Source organism: Carassius auratus, unplaced genomic scaffold, assembly GCF_003368295.1.
Source record: "Carassius auratus strain Wakin unplaced genomic scaffold, ASM336829v1 scaf_tig00215565, whole genome shotgun sequence".
NCBI lineage: Eukaryota > Metazoa > Chordata > Actinopteri > Cypriniformes > Cyprinidae > Carassius > Carassius auratus.
Genome location: NW_020528142.1, coordinates 75,001 through 95,825, shown reverse-complemented (window position 1 = coordinate 95,825; position 20,825 = coordinate 75,001). Strand labels below are relative to the sequence as shown.

General features: G+C 36.4%; 2 protein-coding genes across 5 annotated transcripts in view; one reads left to right on the top strand and one right to left on the bottom strand.

The window, feature by feature from the left end:
• Nucleotides 1-1,842: 1,842 nt before the first annotated feature.
• LOC113095033 (uncharacterized) lies at nt 1,843-11,361 on the bottom strand. Of its 4 annotated transcripts, none has more exons than XM_026260650.1 (15): nt 11,237-11,361; nt 7,138-7,523; nt 6,962-7,033; nt 6,752-6,838; nt 6,360-6,437; nt 5,939-6,199; nt 5,529-5,606; nt 4,956-5,036; nt 4,508-4,585; nt 4,309-4,365; nt 4,067-4,111; nt 3,565-3,737; nt 3,404-3,468; nt 2,889-2,989; nt 1,843-2,437 (listed from the first exon to the last, which is right to left on the bottom strand). In XM_026260650.1, exons 2-15 carry the CDS (start codon nt 7,514-7,516, stop codon nt 2,325-2,327), a joined length of 1,668 nt encoding a protein of 555 aa, XP_026116435.1. In that variant the 5' UTR covers nt 7,517-7,523; nt 11,237-11,361; the 3' UTR covers nt 1,843-2,324. The 4 variants fall into 4 exon arrangements, with proteins under 4 accessions (XP_026116435.1, XP_026116434.1, XP_026116436.1 ...); XM_026260649.1 differs by lacking the exon at nt 11,237-11,361 and having other exon boundaries at nt 7,138-7,194; nt 7,297-7,735; XM_026260651.1 differs by lacking the exon at nt 7,138-7,523.
• Nucleotides 11,362-14,737: 3,376 nt separating this feature from the next.
• LOC113095032 (zinc finger BED domain-containing protein 1-like) overlaps nt 14,738-20,825 on the top strand; it is a 27,947-nt gene continuing 21,859 nt past the window's right edge. The window contains exon 1 of the mRNA XM_026260647.1: nt 14,738-15,113. The gene's annotated coding sequence lies outside the window, so the exon portion shown is untranslated. The remainder of the gene's footprint in view (nt 15,114-20,825) is intronic.

The window sequence follows — 20,825 nt, the reverse complement described above, 5'->3', positions numbered from 1 at the left end:
GCTTGCAGTTTTTGTAACATTGGAAATATGATTTTTTTTTTTTTGCTGTCTAATATGACAACCAGATTTCTGACTGTAGAGGAAGTAACAGTACATCCGTTTTGTTGCAAATTGTAATCTACAAGATTCTGTGTAGTGTTTTTTGGTCCAATAATTAATATCTCGGTCTTATCCGAATTTAATTGGAGAAAATAATTTGTCATCCAATCTTTTACATTTTTAACACACTCTGTTAGCTTAGATAATTGAGAAGTTTCATCTGGTCTCGTTGAGATATAGCTGAGTATCATCAGCATAACAGTGGAAGCTAATTCCGTATTTTCTAATAATATTACCAAGGGGCAACATGTATATTGAAAATAGAAGGGGACCTAGGGCGGATCCTTGTGGCACTCCATATTTTACTGATGATAAATGAGATGACACCCCATTTAAGTAAACAAAATGGTAGCGATCGGACAGGTAGGATCCTAAACCATCTTAGAGCCTGCCCTTGAATACCTGTATAATTTTCTAGATGCAACAAAATCATCAAAATGATGCTTCAGGTCATGATTTGAGTGGTATAGGTATCAAATTTTGGTTCCAATATTATTCTATAAATATTTAATTGACTTTAAAAATAAATAAATAAAAATAAGTAAAATACGAAGACACTAGTGTAACAAGGTTCGACACAGTCTTAATAGGAAGGAAGAAGGCAGGGGTCGGCTTGTTGCTGGGACGCTCGTTTATTTAACCAATAAAACAAATCACGATGCCCTCTTGGCATAATCAGCAAAATATTGCTCAAACACAGTCAATAACTTCAATTTCACTGTTGAGGCTTCCCAGTGCAGTACGAGGTCCCAGCGTGTCCCTCTCTCTGCGGTGACTCGGCTTATATCCGGTCTCTCCACGCCAATTACTGCAATCAAACACACGTGTTCGTTATTTGCACTTGACCTACTTACGCCTCGCTCTGCTCCCTCCGTCTCTCTCCCGTTGCAGATTCCGCTAAACCACGCCCCCCTCGCCACAACTAGCAATACGTTTTTTTTTTGGTGCATCTTCCAGGCGAGCCGCTACGGATTCTTTTGGGTGGAAAAACAGGTGTGGGGAAAAGCACAACAGGGACCACATCCTGGGACAGAAGGTTTTTAACTCAGAGATATCATCTTCCTCTGTGACCGGACAAAGTGAAAAGTTTCATGTAATAATAAATGGCAGAAAAGTATCTGTCATTGACTCTCCAGGTCTGTTTGACACCAGCCTAACTGTAGATGAAGTAGTTAAGAGAATTAAACTCTGTATCCCTCTCACGTGTGCCCTCAGATCACTTGGACGTGATTGTGTACAAAAGGTAAAAACAACGTTTTGACCTAAAAATATAAAAATGGAAACTACTGCGGAAACAAAGACACCTACATCTTGGATGCCCTTGAGGTAGGCTAAAACATACCAAAATTTAATTTCAAAGTGAACTATCCCAGCAAACATTCGGACGTCTTTTGACCGTTGAAAAGACGTCCGTCCGAGACGTCCCGTCATGGTTGAAAAATAGTTCCAAAATGAAAGTTGAACCGACGTCTTTGACGTCTTCTGGACGTGAACTGCACGTCTTTTCTGCACGTCCCTGGACGTCTAGATGTGTCGTCTTCTGGACGTCTAAATGCGTCGATTTCTGGACGTCGTTGTCTAACGGATTTTTAAATGTGTTTCTGCATAGTTTAAGTGTATGTATGTGTATATATATATATATAAGCCTGCTTATAAAATAATCACACACCCATTGTGTAACATCGTGAAAGGCAATTATGAGGTTTAACTTGACAAAAGGTTCAAAATCGGTCCAGTCAGACCTTAACGTACCTAAAAAGTTTTATTCAAGTGTACATCACAAAGAACACATTATTTGTGGACATAATAAAAAAAGCAGCATGTTATGATAAAGCATTTTTTTTTTGGAACGGTTTAGCATCTGTTGACCAAACTAAAACGATTACAAAATACTGAATTAAATAAAGGGATAGTTCACCCAAAAATGAAATTTCTGTCATTTACTCACCCTCATGTTTCAAACCTGTATACCTTTCTATGATCTGCTGAACACAAAGATATTTGGAAGAATGTTTGTAATGTCAGATCTCAAAACCCATTAACTACTATTGTAGGAAAAATTATGATAGTTAACGGGAGGCAAGATCTGCTTGATTACATTCTTCCAAGTATATTTGTGTTAAATAGAAATTAGAGAGTTATACAGGTTTGAAACATGAGGTTGAGAAAATTAACATTTTCATTTTTGGGTGAACTATCCCTTAAACACATTATAGTGGTTCTGCTTAGTTTTTGTATCCTCCACCCCCAGCTCTTCCTGGAGCATGCTTTAGGTGTTCCGCCATTGCTGCATCTATTTCTGAGTCGGTAGTATTTGGGCTCCACCTCTTCACAGCATCTGAGGGGAGAGAACACATTTTTAAAATAAATAAAAAAAGAAATTTGAGGTAAATGATATGCACGTATTTTCAAAATATCTTTATGGTCTACAGCTAATTGTAAAAAAAAAAAAAAAAAAAAAAATTAAACCTTGACACAAGATAATTGAATCATGAATGAAACATTAGAAAAAGGTAATCAACATGGATTAGATTTTATTGTATAAAACATTCTGCTTTAAATGGGGTGTTAGATTAGTTGGTGTAAACATTTGTCATTTGTCCCCTCTTCATCTTCAATACCACTGTGGTGCCCTTGAGAAAGACCCTTAACTAAGTGTGTAACTGTGAGAAAGTGGTAAGAAAGACAGGTGAGCTGTGATGTCCCCTGAATAAAGCGTACCAATACAAATTACATCAATATACAATGAACAATAGATTTTTCTAATACTGACATATTCCCCAAATTACCTTGAATGACATCATATAAAGGTGTGGCTTTAAACGGCTTTTTTTCAAGCTGTCCACCACCCCTCATATTGAACTTCACCATTAGACCATTTGTCATCATTCTGTGAAAGAAATTTAAGATTACATCACCTTAGAAAAATAACCTAAAATGGTCAAATCACAATTAACAGTAATGTGCAGGGTAGCAATTGCATGCAATGTTAAAACTTACACTTTCACAACTACTCCTCTATCATGTAACAAGTGCTATGAACTATATCCTCATCCATAGATTTTGGTGACAAGTAATGAATATCATTCATTGCTTACACTGAAATAATGTTTTGATTTATTGTTTTCAGTATGCCTGACTCTATTAGCCAGTACAGACATATCACAACTTCTGAACAAGTGATGTGTGACAGATTAAATCCTGAACTTAAGTTATATAAATGGCTGGGTTAATTATGGTGATAATCAAGATATATTTCTCTGAAATATTATGCAAGATTACACAATTCAAGGGAAATACATACCTATTCATAACTTTGTTCACACAGTCTCGAACAGAATGTGCACCGACCCTGGACAGTTGCTGGACCTAAATGTGAAAACAATTGAAACATTGCTTTAGACAGACAGCTGGAAAAAAATATATACAAATACATATATACATATTCTCTATGTCAAAACTTACGCAGATCAACTTGACATCAACATCTTTTATGGATTCTTCAAAGAGTTTTAGGTCACTCTCTGAATCCATCTTCTTTAGAGATGTTGTAGACCTGCCAGGATCCAGAATGCCAACTATTTGCTTAAGTTGATCCTTCAAATCGAACAACATTGAAAACACCTTCCTTTGAAATTCTGAAAGAAAAATTAGAGTAATATGTACACACAACTGGACACCTGAATAATTAGAAAATCTTTATTATGACACTTGCAGTCACATTTAGTTTATGCAGAGCATAATATTTTACAGTTTATTTGGACACTTTTACCCAGTCTTGTTTGCCTGCTGATTTCAGGTAAAAATAAGATTGTGAAAACTGAAGTGCAAGACTGAATTAACAGGGAACAAAAACACTTACTGTCATTCAATACAAAACCATAAACTAGTACTTCTAACAAAAATTGCATTTGCATTTTATTTTACTGGTCAGTGTTTTAAAACCACCACATATAATATTTCTTACTTGTGGTTGACATGGGGTAAGCGCTCTTTGAGGGTCTGGTAACACCTATTGGAAAAAAAAAATTGCAAAATGTTAATTCAGTTGTGGATAGGACAACCCCATGGCTGGAACAAACATACTGTCCGGTTTGTAAAACAAACAATTAGTAGTTTCCAAACTTTTGACTGGTAGTGTATATTGATCTGTGTTGTCACTAAGGTGGACTGCTTTTAAAATAAGATGCGACTAAAGTTCTCACATACACTGGGGTGTCCTCTGGGACTGGGGTGCCCGTGAAGAATTTGGGACAGGAGACAATACTGAATAGATACAAACAAATGGTGTGAAAAATAAAGTTATTAAGGTAAAAAAGGACACATTAATTATTGAACACCATAAGTGTTCGATTAATTAAAAATCCTCTTTATGTCGATGAAATTAAACAAGAAAACAATACTATGCCTCTTTCGGTTGCCCCAGAGGGCCTGGAGAATGATTCATGATTTCTCTCTCTGGAAGACGGCTGTTTGTTATGTGAACCTGTGATACAAATTGCACCAAAATTCAAAATGTAATGTTAGTAGTATTTCTGAATTTGAACGTTTTAATTATAGGTCTACACAATGACCAAATAGTAACAATTTTACAAGGATATAATTTTTTTAATGTCACATTCTTAAATTAGTGTTCAATTTAAACTTTGTGATATTTAAATATGAACTACAATTATTCACTTTAGCATCTGCGTGTCATCAATTTAAAGTACATCAATGAAAAGGGGAGGCTAACGGTTGTCTTGCATATGCCTGTGAGGACTTCCAAGTTTTAAACAGAAGATTAATTCTTTACATACAGTCAGGATTTACTTATATTCATAATCCAAAATATACAGTCATAAAGCATTTCTTACTTCTTGCATTTGAAGCTGAGGCCATAGCTGAAGAATCAGGTAGTCTCCTTCTTGCTACTTTTTCGTTGTGTGTTACCACACCTGGACAAATAAGTTAATTTTATGGAAGTGTAAATATTAACAGTAAGTCTCTTCACAGTATAATACTGCATTAATTATGAAATCATCTGGCTGTACTTTTAGGTCTTAGCAATGACAGACATTATAAGCTCTGTATTTGTAACTATTAACTCTGATACAGAGAAATGTATATGTTTATATGCTAAGCTGTGTTGTCACTAAGGTAGAATCCGTTAAAAATAAGATGTGACAGTAAAATTTTCACATTCATTGGGATGCCCTCTGGGACTGGGACGCCAGTGAAGAATTTGGGACAAGTGACAATACTGAATAGACATTAAAAACAAAAGTGTATAAAATAATACATACATGTACTTAATACATCATGTTAGTAAAGGTAAGAAAGGACACACTAGTGAATGAACACCATTACTGTACAATTACTAAAAAAATTATATTTATGTGGATGACATTAAACAAATACAATGTTAGTAAAGTAAAACAATACTATGCCTCTTTCGGTTCTCCCAGATGGCCTGGAGAACGATTCATGAATTCTCCGTCTGGCAGATGGATGTTCATTATGTGAACCTGAGAGACAAATTGCACATTAAATGTAACTTCATTTAGTACTATAAACTTTAAAAATGTTTATTTATTTATTATTATTATTAAAAGTTAATTTTATGGAAGTGTAAATATTAACAGTAAGTCACCTCACAGTATAATACCGCATTAGTTATGAAATCTTCTGGCTGTGCTTTTTCTTGTTGAGCATTGACAGACTTAAGCTCTGTATTTGTAACTATTAACTTCAGAGAATTCAGTGATTCAGAGAAATGTATGTTTTTATACGCTAAGCTGTATTGTCACTAAGATGGAATCCATTTAAATTAAGATGTGACTGTAAAGTTCTCACATACACTGGGATGCCCTCTGGGACTGGGACTGGGCCTGGGGCGTCCTCTGGCACTGGGGTGCCCTCTGGGACTGGGGCATCCTCTGGGACTGGGGCATCCTTTGGTACTGGGGCGTCCTCTGGCACTGGGGTGCCCTCCGGGACTGGGGCGTCCTGTGGCACTGGGGCGTCCTGTGGCACTGGGACTGGGGCATCCTTTGGTACTGGGGTGCCCTCTGGGACTGGGACTGGGGCGTCAATCCAGAATTTTGGACTGTAGACAATACTATATAGACATTAAAAACAAAAGGTGTGAAAAATAAGTTATTTAAAGTCAGAAAGGACATATTAATGAATGAAAAACAGCATAACAAACGAATTACCAAAAAAAATAAATAAAAATTATCTTTAGGTGTATGACATTAAACAAGAAAACAATACTATGCCTCTTTCGGTAGTCCACGATGGCCTGTAGAACGATTCATGATGTATCTGTCTGGAAGATGGCTGTTCATTATGTGAACCTGAGAGACAAATTACACCTTCCATGTTATTTCATTAAGTACAATAAACATACAGATGCAAAATTATTTTTTTTTTATATTACGCTGTAGTCTAAAATATTAAAATAAATCACTTTTTAAATCAATGTTTTTGGATATTGTGTTGATATTCAGTCAAAATTCTGACTCATGTAATACATTATTACTTCTAAATGAGAATTACAAATTAAAGGCAAAAGTGAATGCACTTTGGAGCCAAGCAATGTGTTTGTATAGTGTGGGAATGCACTCAGGGATGCAGCAATAAAATAACAGACAGCATCAGTAACACGTACGTCTCATGGTGTCATTGATTATTGTAGGGTATAGATCAATCACACCATCTTGATACCGATGTTGACTGTCAAGAAGTGTGCTATCACCTGTGTAAACAAAATACACCAAAACAATTTACATACACATTTGAGTTTCATATCAAAATATATAAAAGTCATTTTTGAAAGCACGATTCTTTTTTATATTATGCAAAGCAGTCACAAACATACAACTTAACGTAGGGAAGACAAAGACAGGGGTCGGGCACGTCTCATCCAAGTGTGTTGGACACAAAAGTTGATCTTTAGCACAAAGAGGACATATGAAAAAATATGAAAAATTAGAACATTACAAAAAGCTGTTTACGGCATATGTATACACAATCCATTTCTACAGTTTGCCATACCTTCTTTTTTTTTATTGTTTGTAGAATTTGCAACAGCTTCATTTGGTTTATGTTGACCTTTCAAATGTATATGAAATGAAATTGTAATAACTGATATTAACACCCCCCCCAATAACAACTCCAATTGGTTTAAATGTAATTTCAAACTGAGGCATTTACCTGGTAAGTGGTTCTCAAACGGAAAACATGAAATATCGTTCAAGGAGCTGTGGAAGTTTGCAGCATCTTCTGACAAGTGTTTGATGGAATGAATGTTGTATGTTGGAAAGGTAGGTCCATAAAAATCCACAGAGCTATCCACAAAATGCTCCAGAATGTTGTGTGCATATCCTAGATAGGACTCTCTCTTCTCATCCGATTCATCCAAAAGAATGCTCATGCCAACACTCAGACAAAGAAAGTGGTGGTACTGGTCATTAGAAAGCACATCTTTCAAGATCAAGGGTCCTGTGTAGAGCATGAACTGACGTAGCTCAGTAGCTTTCCACCTGTCCAAGTCTTCCATGCTTCTTGGCTGCCTTGAAAACTCTGCAGGCAAAGCTTGTTTCAACGTACTAATGTTCATTTGTACCTGTTCTCTCTGAGCCTTACTCAGTCGACAGATAAATGGCCCACGCCACAAAGTATGTCAGCAGCCTTTTCATGGCTCCAAGACATACTAGGTGCATGTAGTCAAGGGGGAACTGTTTCACACACAAAATACCAGCTCTAACAAGAGGTGATATTTGTTTTTGATGGTCAGGGTATCCAGCTCGGTTGAATACCTCATCGGTTCTTCCTTCAGAAGTACCCTTCATCAAGTAAACTACCCTCCTTTCGATCATTTGTGCTACTGCAACACATCGCTCACATCCATGAAGACTATTGTGACTTTTTATACATTTTAGAAATGACCTGGCTTGTGCATCACAGATGATCGCCCTCACTGTAATGGTGTGAACCAAATTCTGGAATGAAACTCCAGTTCGGATGAGTTGTTGCAACTCCTCTAAGAAATCATGTAAAAACTCCTCAACAGGGTCAGGCTTGCTGGATCCATAATACAGAGCTACAATAAATGGCTGACAGTTCGGAAATTGACCAAGAATGGGCCAGAAACACATTTGACTTGATTTAAACAATGGCACGCCATCCACATTAAAGCACATTTCAACTTGCCCTGGCATTGTCTCTTTTGAAATGTGTTCAAGAAGGTAACGCTCAATACCATAATAAATATACTGTCCATTGCATTTATTATGAACTGGCACTCCTTGTGGAGTATCAAGAAGGCTTCTAGCATCTTTGGCAAGTCTATGGCCATGGTGTCTGAGCACACAAAGAAGCTCATTTAGTGCCTTGTGGGTCTGGTTTGTAGCAGTAGCCCAACTAGCCAAGTCTACATGGAGAGAAGGTGTTTCATCAGTTGAATGTGAAGTCTCATTCAACTGCTCAGACTCTGTTTCAGTAGAGTCGGTGTCATAATTGTGTTCTTCATCAGTATCACCCATAATGGACACTGTTACTGTGCTGATAGAAGCAGGGGCGGACTTTACCATTAGGCAAAGGTCGGCAATTGCCTTGGGCCCCGAGCTACCTAGGGGCCCCCAAATGCCCCATTAACTTGCTTAAAGATTTTTTTTTTTTTTACTTCGTGCAAAATATATATTTCTAAAACTCCATTTGCGAAAAATGGCATCAAATCATTAGTGTCGCAGACAGGAGGGCCCCCCCCCCCACCTCACTACATTGGACTATTCCATTATTTCACTTACTGCGCATCTGCGAAAGTGACAAGGCTGTAATGCGCCAAAAAACTGACGAAGAAGAAGTGATTGACAGTGATAGACATTGTGTACAGAGAGAGAGTGTTGACAATAAAAATTAAGCGAAGCTACCCAAGCGGTACTGAAAAAAGGAAGAAACAGGAGGAAAGCAAAAAGTTTTTAGGAAAATTGATGAGTAATGAGTACTAGCAGTCACTAGCCGCATTTCCACTGTCGGCCCAGTGCGAGCCAGGGCTTAAAAGAGGCCGTTTGTTTGCATGCTTTGTTATATATTCAAATTCAAAATCATTGATGTTTTAACTATAGAATTGATTTAATTTATCAGGACTCAAAATTAATGACACATAAATACACTTATTTCTATTCTATTTATTTTTAACGCTTATGAAAATAGCCTGCTTATTCAGTCGAGTCTGTTTCTGTTTATTAGCCACAGTATAGATGTCATATTTATAATGAATGATAATATCTCTATTTTTATAAAAGCTCCCGAACAAAAAACATTATTAGGCTATATTATTTTATGATAGGCAACGTGAGATAAGCTCTCGAGACGAGGCTTGTGACAGATAATATTAAGTTAAATACACGACTGTTATATAGAATAAGAAGCTGACGTCTGATTTCTTCAAGCGGTCATATTTTACCATGTTTATATGGGAACATGTTTAGCGTGCATAGTCTTTTTCACCGCTTATAAATATTTCTGCCTTGTTTAGTGATTATAATCCACATCAGATCAAGTTATTTCAAACACTCGCTGCTGACTAAAAGAGAGTTTTGAGCTCGACTTATTTAAAAAAAAGTGTTTAATGCTGGTGTTAAAGCTGTTATCTTTCTGAAATGATCCTTGGTGCAGACTCGCTATTTTTATAAAAGCTCCCGAACAAAAATCATTATTATATTTTGATGATATGCAACGTGGAGCTAAACTCTTGAAACGAGACGACAGATAAAATGTTACTTAATAAATACACAATTGTGATGGAGAATAAGAAGCCGATGTCTGATTTCTCCAAGCGGTCATATTTAACATGTTTACTTTGTAACGTTAATGTTTAGCGTGCATAGTCTTTTAAATCGCTTATAAATATTTCTGCCTTGTTTAGTGATTATAATACACTTCGGATCAAGTTATTTCAAACACTTGCTGCTAACTAAGAGTGAGTTTTGAGCTCAACTTATTTAAAAAGTCTTTAATGCCTGTGTTAAAACTGTTATCTTTCTGAAATGATCCGCGCTGACGCCCTCCAGACACGGAGAAACTCCGCCTTTGTTCGTAACTCCTCCTCTAGCCCCAGCTGCCAAGCTTTGGCCCAAGGTTTTCGTCGGGCCAAAAAACCCTGGCCGTTGGCCCCGAGGAAGCCCCAGGCACGATCAAGCCCCGGAAGTGACTGTGGAAACGCGACTGGCCCTGGCACGCACTAGCACGCCCGGTCTTAGCTCGGTAGTGGAAACACGGCTATTCTGACCAATTTGTTACACTTGACTTGAAGATGACCAAGCACTCTGGCCAAAACATCTCACTGACAAAGAACGCTGCTTAATAGTGCAGAGAGGCCCTGTTCAGAGCAAGGATAGAATTAATCCTTTTTATTTTTCTTCTTTTTTTTCTTACAGATACAACTCCAGATGTCTATACATCATTGCTGTGTGAAGACTGCTGAAGAGAAGTAACAAGTTGGGCTTTTTTTTAAAAATAAGGATTGACAAAAGGAGGGAAACAAGAGATGTAGAGGGCCCCATGTCTGTGTTTGCCTTGGGCCCCAAAATGTCTAAATCCGCCCCTGGATAGAAGAACTACAGCCCTCCATAGTTTGTAATTCATCACATGTTGATCCCTCCATGAGTGGACTGCCCTCCCCCACCAAGGCTGGCTCCACTGGCCCCTCGGATTCAGAGCTGCTATCATGTTCCACTAAGGCATCAACCCTTGCCCTTCGTCGTCTCCAATTCTTTTGGTACTCAGAGGACATGATAAGCAACTCTAAAATTACAAAATATTTTTTAAAGCAGCTACTGAAAACATACATGTTCGAATCATGCTAAACATTTCATTCTCTTTCAGATAATTTACTTTCTGAAAGAAAATCTCAAACGGCTACATTAATATTTTACAGTAGTTATGTTGACTGTATCATTAAAAATACGTTATACTATGTTGTACCATGTATAAAATCAAAGTAATGTTTAGCCTACTAACGTTAGCTGATTTTAGCCATACTCAGTGAATTTCAGTTGACAATGAATGTGGGCATAAATTGATCTCGTTTCCTTCGTGTCAAACACGTAAAACTCGAGCACGTTAATCAAATAATACAAGATGTACTTACCCAACAGTATGTTTTATACAGTATAAATATATAGAGACACAACTCCCTCTTCAATTGCTCCTCTCCTCGTGGTTGTGTGTTCCAGGTGAACGCTTGACTAACGTATCGCGCGGGCGCGAGATAATCATCTTCTTTTGAGTTTTCAGGCGGATTGGCAAACCACCGTAAAAGGTGCATACCCGCCACCTACTGGTCTGGAGTGTGAAATTGTCTCAGTAAACGTACATGGTTCAACTATAAAAGAATAAATAAATAAATAAATAAATAAATAAATCCTGATATTTTATACATAAATACATAATTCAAATCTTCAAACTATTTCCATTAATCTTGTCTTTTTAAAATCCGTAAACACTTCTCCATCTACTCTCTTTTGCATTACCCCACAACCGCCATGTTTTACATGTATATGCATACACTCCATGAAAATAACAGCGAATACATAAAACAGGTTTAAATAATGATCAGTGTGGCTTTGCAATCACTTAACCACACTGGGCACGTTATGATTACAATTTATTTAAACAAGATAAATAAATTTACTTTGTATTCAAATAATGTATTTCATTAAAAAAAAGTTTTTTTTTCCTGATAGTCTTGCTTGAAGAGACGTGTAAAAGACGTCAGTGGACGTCTAATCACAACCTCTTTAAAATCTCTTAAAAACTTCTTGGTGCACTTTAATTATTGCAGTATTAATAAGGTGTAAGCACAGCTTTTGTATATTTAACAAGCATTTCATTGAGGGTCATGATGGACGTGTAATGCACGTGTAAAAGACGTCACCTAGTGACGTCATTTCACAACCGATTCTCAACGAGGGTAAATATTGAACTACACGCAGCTAAAAGTCAAAGTAACAATTATACATGCAACCCAATAGAACTATACATATGAACAAACGTATGTGAATGTGGCATAAACAATTTTGTAATCACCTTTAAAAGTTATGCTTTTGTTTGATGAAATTTATCACCAGTGCCTGATTTTTATTACTTTTCATATTTGAAAGCAAGACCAACAGTTTTTACCTCAATTTCTTAATAGTCATGTCTCAACCTTTGTCATGGGGCTCAACAAGTGGACAGTATTTGATAACTGTTGCCATAGCTGCAGTATTTGTATAAAAAAATTAATTTAATGACAGAACAACCAGAAACCATACAACTATGGTCAAATTTCATTTGCTGAATTCTCCAAAGAAAGGTATAGCTTTCAGTCGTTTTAAGTTAGTTTTCAAATAATGATTCATAAGGAGTCATAAGGCTTTAGTCCAAATGGCATTGGCATCAGCAGCATAGGGAACAAGGGCAACATAAAGTGTATCTATTCTAAATCATATGAAAATCAACTGAAAAGTTGGGCCTGGATCTTAAGAGAGTTTAATAAATCTTGGGTGTGGTTTGTTTTTATAAAGTACACAGGATGTGTATGCGCAGCATTCAGCAGCAAAGACAAAAAGGAGAAATAGAAACTTTGCTAAAAATGTCATTTGCCTTTGTGTGTATTGTTGAATATACTGAGACAATGAGTAGTGACTTCTCTCGATGTTACCAAGTATGGTTGAGATATAAGTTAAGGACAGGATACATACATTGTGTTTTTAAGTAAACTTTAGGACTTTTTATGGTCCTCTAATCATAATCTAGAATTGAACCAGGACAGCGTATAAAGAGGTGACAGGATGTGTTTGGACGGGTGAATCACGTCTCTTCTTGGGCCCAATGTTGCACCCTGCGGTTTTTCCAAGAATAGGAAATTGCATCATGCTAGATGCTAACTGTTGTTTGAATAAGTACAGTATTTTCTTTACTCTAAAACTATGACTGCAAAGGCTAATGTTTTTGTGTGTGTTTGAAGAGCGTATAAGAGAGTATAAGCATTTGCCATCTAGATGTAGCAATATACTTTTGTAAGTTTTTAATATCCTGGGCATATATCACTTCATTGTTTATATTATGAGATTTTGGCCATGTGTATTAAACAAAAAGAAAAAGCACCCATATAGCTACAATAAATGTTATAACCTATATGTTGAAGAAAAGGTATAATGCGATGTACTTGCTGCCTCAGATACAGCCGTTCTAGTAACAAACTAAACACAGCTCTCTGTAATTCGTTGGTCAAAAACCTTAACAACTCCATTTGAACTTGATTTTTTATAAGATGTTAGGTTCAAGTGTCTGATAAAACCACAATACCAACTCTGGTGACACAGTGTTTAATTATTGAAAAATATTTTCCCCTTTCTATCTTTTTTCCCCCTATATTTCAGTGCTGGTAAATTTTGACCAGGCAAAGGCATTATTACATGTCACATTCACAAGTTATTAATAACACTTGAAAAATAAATATGTCATATGAGATGAATAACTCCAAAAAATACCTGGGCCTTGAATTCTGCTTCAGTCACTATTATATGTTTTCCCATAACCACTGCTGGGAACACAGCTGGCCTGAAGAGAGACCAGTATGTAGAATGACAGTCACATGCCTTTCATAATTCATCCCTTCCTCCAAGATTGCTTATCATCATTTCAGATTAATTTGGTTGGAGTGACAAAGTCATACATACTAAAACCAAACTATAAACTTTAAAATAATCCAAGTATTAATGAGTACATAATATTGCTTATCATCATTTCAGATTAATTTGGTTGGAGTGACAAAGTCATACAGAACAAAACCAAACTATAAACTTTTAAATAATGCAAGTATTAATGAGTACATAAGCCACTGAGAGAGAGAGAGAGAGAGAGAGAGAGAGAGAGAGAGAGAGAGAGAGAGAGGGGCCTTTTTTCATAAAACAAATTTACCAAATAAGCCAGGCTTATTTCAGTTAGTCTGACTTATTTTGAGCCAAATCAACTGACAGGAAGTCAGACTATCTGAAATAAACCTGGATATTTGGTAAACTTGTTTTATGAAACAGCCACCATGTGAGACACAGGGCCCACGATGCCACGGCCGATTTCAAGTATCCAGATAATTTGTTTACAGGAATGTAAAAAACAAAACAAAATTTACCTCCAAATCAAACTGCAGTGTTATTTGGACCTAACCAGAACCACTCAATTGTTACTTATCAATTAAACAATTAAATAAAAGAAAGACAAATTCTTTCAAAATATTGACTCAGTGTCCACAGATTAGAAATAGAGATAAGACGCCATAAAAAAGCCAAAGACCAGTGATCACGCAAACACTGTGACTTAAACTTGGAGAGAATGGCATGGCAGCCAAAATAGCTGCAAAATATGTTTACACCAGTGCTGTTTTTATTTATTTATTTTATTTTCTCATTCATTACTCATTTATTGCCTACTTTATAACTTTAGTGGTGTAATTGTATTGTGTATTTTACGTGTAGGCCTAATTAAATGCTTTGGCAATACTATGATGCCAAATAAAGCAACCTGAAACTGAACCTGAACTTGAGCGAGAGGGCGACTACGTGGGCGTGGTGATGACGAGCGACCACTAAACTTCCTGGACGCTGGAACAGACGGCACGAAATCACAGCGTTCTTACACGAAATACAAATACAGCGTGCTTCTCATTTCTTATTTGTGCCTTCTCGTTACCGAGGGAAAGATAGACCTGTGTATCATCGCTCACGACTCTTCAGGAAGTTTCCACGCTCATCCTTTCTCGTCTCCTTGAGAACTGATATGCCCTTACTTTCGGTTCCTTTGCTACGATCTGGAGGACAGTGGAGTGAGAAAACGAGGGGTCAATTTGAGTATTGAGACTACGTTTTTATTCCATCTACCGCCGTCTACATCTGTTGAAAAGTCAGCTGAAACTGCTGCCACGCGTGGCCAGTTCACAGCGCATCATGTGAAGAGAGATTGGACAACCTGCCATGCACGAATAGGTGAGAGCAAAGTTGTCTAACTTCTAAGTTCTTTAAGTAATAAACAATGCAATTGTAGAGGTGACTGTCGGTTTGAAAATCGGTAAAAATATGATGTCATCATCAGTATCCAGTATTGTCAACTCGGCAACTCTTTTTGCTATATTTAGCGAAAATCTAGTTAATTTGAACTAGATGCAGGTATAGCCGAATATGGAAGGCCAAAAGGGTCAAATTCACGTGAATTTTAACGCGTCAACAACACGTTAAATACGTGTATTTCACGCGTAAACAACACGTATTTAACGCGTTAAATACGTGTTGTTTACGTGTTAAAAAACAGCGCGTACTTAACGTGTATTTAACGTGTATTTCACGTGTTAAATACACGTGAAGTACACGTGAAGTACGCGTTAAAAATCAGTTTGAACGGGTCAATGTCATTGGCTGCTGAGGACTTGGGTCAAACCACTTCTGTGAGCTTAGAGGGGTGTACCATTCACAGACAAGCAACCATCATTTAACATGCTATAGATCAGCTTATTCAGCCTTATTATTTTGTCTTTTTTTGTATAGACTATAGAAATAATATAATTTAATTGCAGTTTTATGAAATATTTATTTTTTAATAAATATTAATTAACATTTTGTGGTGATAGTATAATGTTTATAAAAGTTACAGTATTTTGTAATGAAACAGGACTTTTTGTTTAGCTCTTGACTCGCCAAAATATACTATTTAAATACTGTTGCTTTCTGAGTGCCATACACAAAAATACCAACTCATAACTCCACGAATATAGCAAGGAGAGTCAAAAGTTATAGTCTGAATCTACTGTGACGATCCAAGGGGCTGTAGTATTTTATTTTGCCCAGCAGGTGTCATGGGGTAAAACATTTTTGTGTCTTTAGGTTAAGTGCTGTGATGCAGGTGTGGAAAATTGATTGTGATTAACAATGCTGCCTATAAGATGCTGGCTTTTTTACCCTTTGGAGGGAAGGAGATTGGGGCTTGGTCTTTGCTGGTCTTGCGGACTTTCTCACGCTCTCCAGTCCAAGGCTTGAAGTTGTGTTTTTGTATCTTTATATTTTTTTTATGTTTTACCTCAATGTGGTTATGGCTGTTTTCTGATTAAAACACATATTTGTGCAAATTTGATTATGTTGTATGGACTCTCTATTCATGTTGCTACTCCTTGATCCAAGGGGTTGTAACACTACGTTCTGTCAAATGTTTAATAGAGCTCTCCAACTGATTCATGGGTTTAAGTATTATTTACATATGAAAGATCATAATGGATTGTTTTGATTTTGGACTCATTTCAATCTGGAGAATCGGCTGTAAATAATGATATGCCATTTTCACAATCAGAGCATGTTTCATGAAGTTATAAAGGTAAAACCATGAGAATATTGTAGCATGTGCGCATTTGGAGTTTTTGTTTTGTTATAATTCGATGACGGATATCTTCAAATCTGAATGACAGATTATTGTATAATTGGGCTCATTTTAATCGAGAGAATTTAAAATTTTCCAATATTATTAAAATAACTAAATTACTAGTAACTACTTACTGCTCAACTCTGACTTTCAGTAAATAAAAATAGATATTTGCACATTCTCCTGCTGAGAAATAACTGACAAAATGTAAGAAAAAATATAGTGTTCAAGATAATTTATATCCATCTTATTTGATATTCAATATCTCAGGACATACATAAGTTTAGTTAAAGTATCTGTTTCAAAAGTTTTGTGATAGTATAAGACTTAAGTTAGTATCGAGCATTAACATTTGTGTGGGGAAAATAGTTACAATGGAGGTAAGCAATCAATTCAGGTTTAAGATATACAAACCATTGAAATCAATATCTGTCTTTAGAAAACAATCATCTCAGGAATCAACAGCTTTTATTGTGCTTACATTTACAGCTATCGCCAAGCAGGTGGCACTTATTGAAACCTCTTTTTTTGTTCAGCAATTCTGCACTTTTTGTTCAGCGATTATGCACTCATCAGACAATCAGTAATTAGGTACACAGGTGATGTTATAAGACATAAGCATTTAAGACTTTCAGGATTAGAATGAAAACTTGTACTAGGGTCAGGACAACAGAAGTATTCTACTGCTACCACCGTCATTTTTTTGCACTTGTTACACTAGTGCGCCTAACTTTTTTCTTACAAGTCCACTTTTTTTTCTTTTAAATCGCTGTCCATATAAACAATATTGACTTGTAGCCTAAAAGATTAACTAACAATCTGGTTAACATAATGTATTTGAAGTACATTTCTACAAGAAAGGTAACTTACTGAAAAAGTTTTGGTGCTTAAAGTGTTTCACTGAGGTGAAATTTAAACCTAAAACATCTCAAGATATATGAAATAAAAAGAAAATCTAAATGAAGGGTTTTAAGGGCTTCAAACTGAACATATCATGGCTCAATGTCTTATGGACTATCCTCCACTGCAGTCACATGCCCCTCGGATGGCCAACTCCTGTAGTCTGTCCTTCTTGATCTTTGGCCTTTGCTAATCCAGACTTGGCCATCTACACTGATTCTTATCAGATCTTCCACTGTGTCTGAAAAAAATTGGACAGATCAGACAAACCTGTCTGATTTGAACAGGTGAACAGTCCCTAAACAGCTTACACTTATTGTATCAGCTATTAAAATAGTTCAGTTTTATATGTAATAGAAAAGTGATTATATTTTGTTAATATAATATATTTTATTAAGTTAAGTTAGAAAAGCGTTTGGAGCATTTTATGTTTGTTAAATATAAGTTTTAGGTTTTTTTAAGTAACGACCAAGCTGCCAGCGGCAGACAGTGAGCCTATATGTTTGATGAATTTAGCCTTCTCAAATCATCACGACTTGCCTAAAATAAAATCTATAGATATAAAACAGTTGAAGCATATGACAGTGTTTGTTAGACCCAGATAAATGTAAGCTATCCAATCATTTGTGAGGAGATGCTTCAGGACAGGGAAACGGCAGCATGATCACTTGCAATTTTTTCCTTGGATATGCCATCATTTTTGCTTATAAAAGGTAAAAGTAATACATTATTCGTAACTGTACACACAATATCAACAAAACAGTTGCTCGTTCTTCCGTGTTGTCTTTAATAGGAGTACAAAAATTAACCGAAACTCAGTGAAAACATATACATATATATACATACATACATACATAAATATAGCTTTAAATAACTACTTTACAAAATAAAATTTTTCATTATAATTATAACCCATAAAGATGTACTTATCTCTAAAAGTGCTTCTAATGCGGAGATGACGAGTCGGGATTGCAACTGTCATGATCCCAGTTCGGTCTCCATCTGCTGGTTCTTTCTTTTCCTTTGCGCTCACTTATCTCTACTCTCATCATCTTCAGCTGTTCCTCGTTCTCTTCCGCTCACCTGCTCTCTATCTCCTATCATTAGGCTCTCTATTTCTAGCTCTGTCTCTTTCCATTCCCTGTTAGATTATTACTAACCACTTTGGATGTTTCTGACGTTTTTGTGCTTTTTCTACAGACCATTAGTCTAGTCTAGTCCTGTCAAGTCGTTTGGAGAGTTTTGTATGGCCTGTTTGTTGCTTGTCTTGTTCTCCCCCAGTTATCTGCCGTGAGGAGTAACGAGGGGTCCCCTGCCTCACCTGTACCCTGTCTCGCTGATCACAGGCTTCCCAGACCAGCCACTTTAGGCTCCATTGTTTTGACCAGGAATTATCCCTGTACTCTGCCTTTGTTTTTTGGCCGTTGCGGCTTTGCCTTATTTCTACTAAAAGAGCATTAACTTGCCATTCGCCTCCTGGGTTCTCTCTCTCTCTCTGTTCCGTGACAGCAACTTCATTCTTGTGATACAGATTCAGAAAATGCTAGTTTATTAGTAAATTAAAATCTTCTTCTTAAGCCTATTATTTGAACGCAGAACTGTTCAGCAGTGCTGCTGCGGGACACAAAACACCATGGAGCCACTCTTTACAGTCGTGGCATCATGGTCTCCTGTTGTTTCCACTAGGGCAGCAAGTTTTTTTTTTTCATCATTAATTGACGAATGTCTAATATATAAAAGTAAGAAGAAGTCTAAACAGACTGGAGGCCCGGCCCACATCTGAACAATCGAAGCCCGGCTCGAGGGGTTCCCCTTAAATGGCTCGTTGCACCGGTGCGACCTCAGAGTTTTTTTTTAGTCGCACCATTGAGAAATTGTTTGAGGCTTTGAATAAACTAGAGCGAGTTTTGTACAAGAAGTCAACCCCAGACCCATATAATAATAATAATAGGCCTATTGATGTCACCATTTTACTTGTAACTTCATAAAACAAGATTTCAGTGTTCAGTATTTTCAGAAAATTATCCCAATTAAAATGAGCCCAGAGATACTGTAATCCATGGATGAGATCCAAATATATTGCTATAACACATAAAACCCAACAGGCACAGCACAACAAATAACTTTAGTTTCCCTTTGCGCTTTTATTAATAACTTCATGAAACATTAGATCATGCAAAATCATATGTCATTTTTTAGAAAATTCTCCAGATTAAAAGGAGCTCAAAATTATCGTAATTTGTTCACTTGATCTAAATATATTACTTACGATATTATCACACACATGAAATCATTCAACTGAGAAAATAACATAGGTTACGTTTCCATTCATAACTTCATGAAACATGCATAGCTCGTGGAAAATGTTAAATTCTCTCGATTAAAATGAGCCCAATTATACAATAATCTGTCATTCAGATTTGAAGATATCCGTCATCGAATTATAACAAAACAAAACAAAAACTCCAAATGCGCACATGCTACAATATTCTCATGGTTTTACCTTTATAACTTCATGAAACATGCTCTGATTGTGAAAATGGCATATCATTATTTACAGCCGATTCTCCAGATTGAAATGAGTCCAAAATCAAAACAATCCATTATGATCTTTCATATGTAAATAATACTTAAACCCATGAATCAGTTATTGTTCACTTGATCTAAATATATTACTTACGATATTATCACACACATGAAATCATTCAACTGAGAAAATAACATAGGTTACGTTTCCATTCATAACTTCATGAAACATGCATAGCTCGTGGAAAATGTTAAATTCTCTCGATTAAAATGAGCCCAATTATACAATAATCTGTCATTCAGATTTGAAGATATCCGTCATCGAATTATAACAAAACAAAACAAAAACTCCAAATGCGCACATGCTACAATATTCTCATGGTTTTACCTTTATAACTTCATGAAACATGCTCTGATTGTGAAAATGGCATATCATTATTTACAGCCGATTCTCCAGATTGAAATGAGTCCAAAATCAAAACAATCCATTATGATCTTTCATATGTAAATAATACTTAAACCCATGAATCAGTTGGAGAGCTCTATTAAACATTTGACAGAACGTAGTGTTACAACCCCTTGGATCAAGGAGTAGCAACATGAATAGAGAGTCCATACAACATAATCAAATTTGCACAAATATGTGTTTTAATCAGAAAACAGCCATAACCACATTGAGGTAAAACATAAAAAAAAATAAAGATACAAAAACACAACTTCAAGCCTTGGACTGGAGAGCGTGAGAAAGTCCGCAAGACCAGCAAAGACCAAGCCCCAATCTCCTTCCCTCCAAAGGGTAAGAAAGCCAGCATCTTATAGGCAGCATTGTTAATCACAATCAATTTTCCACACCTGCATCACAGCAC

Coding starts and splice junctions, on each gene's coding strand:
- LOC113095033 (XM_026260648.1), bottom strand. CDS start 7,702: ATGAACATTAGTACGTTGAAACAAGCTTTGCCTGCAGAGTTTTCAAGG. Junction 4,366..4,507: donor CTCTGGGGCAACCGAAAGAG/GCATAGTATTGT, acceptor GTATCTATTCAG/TATTGTCTCCTGTCCCAAAT. Junction 4,112..4,308: donor GTCCCAGAGGACACCCCAGT/GTATGTGAGAAC, acceptor TTTTTCCAATAG/GTGTTACCAGACCCTCAAAG.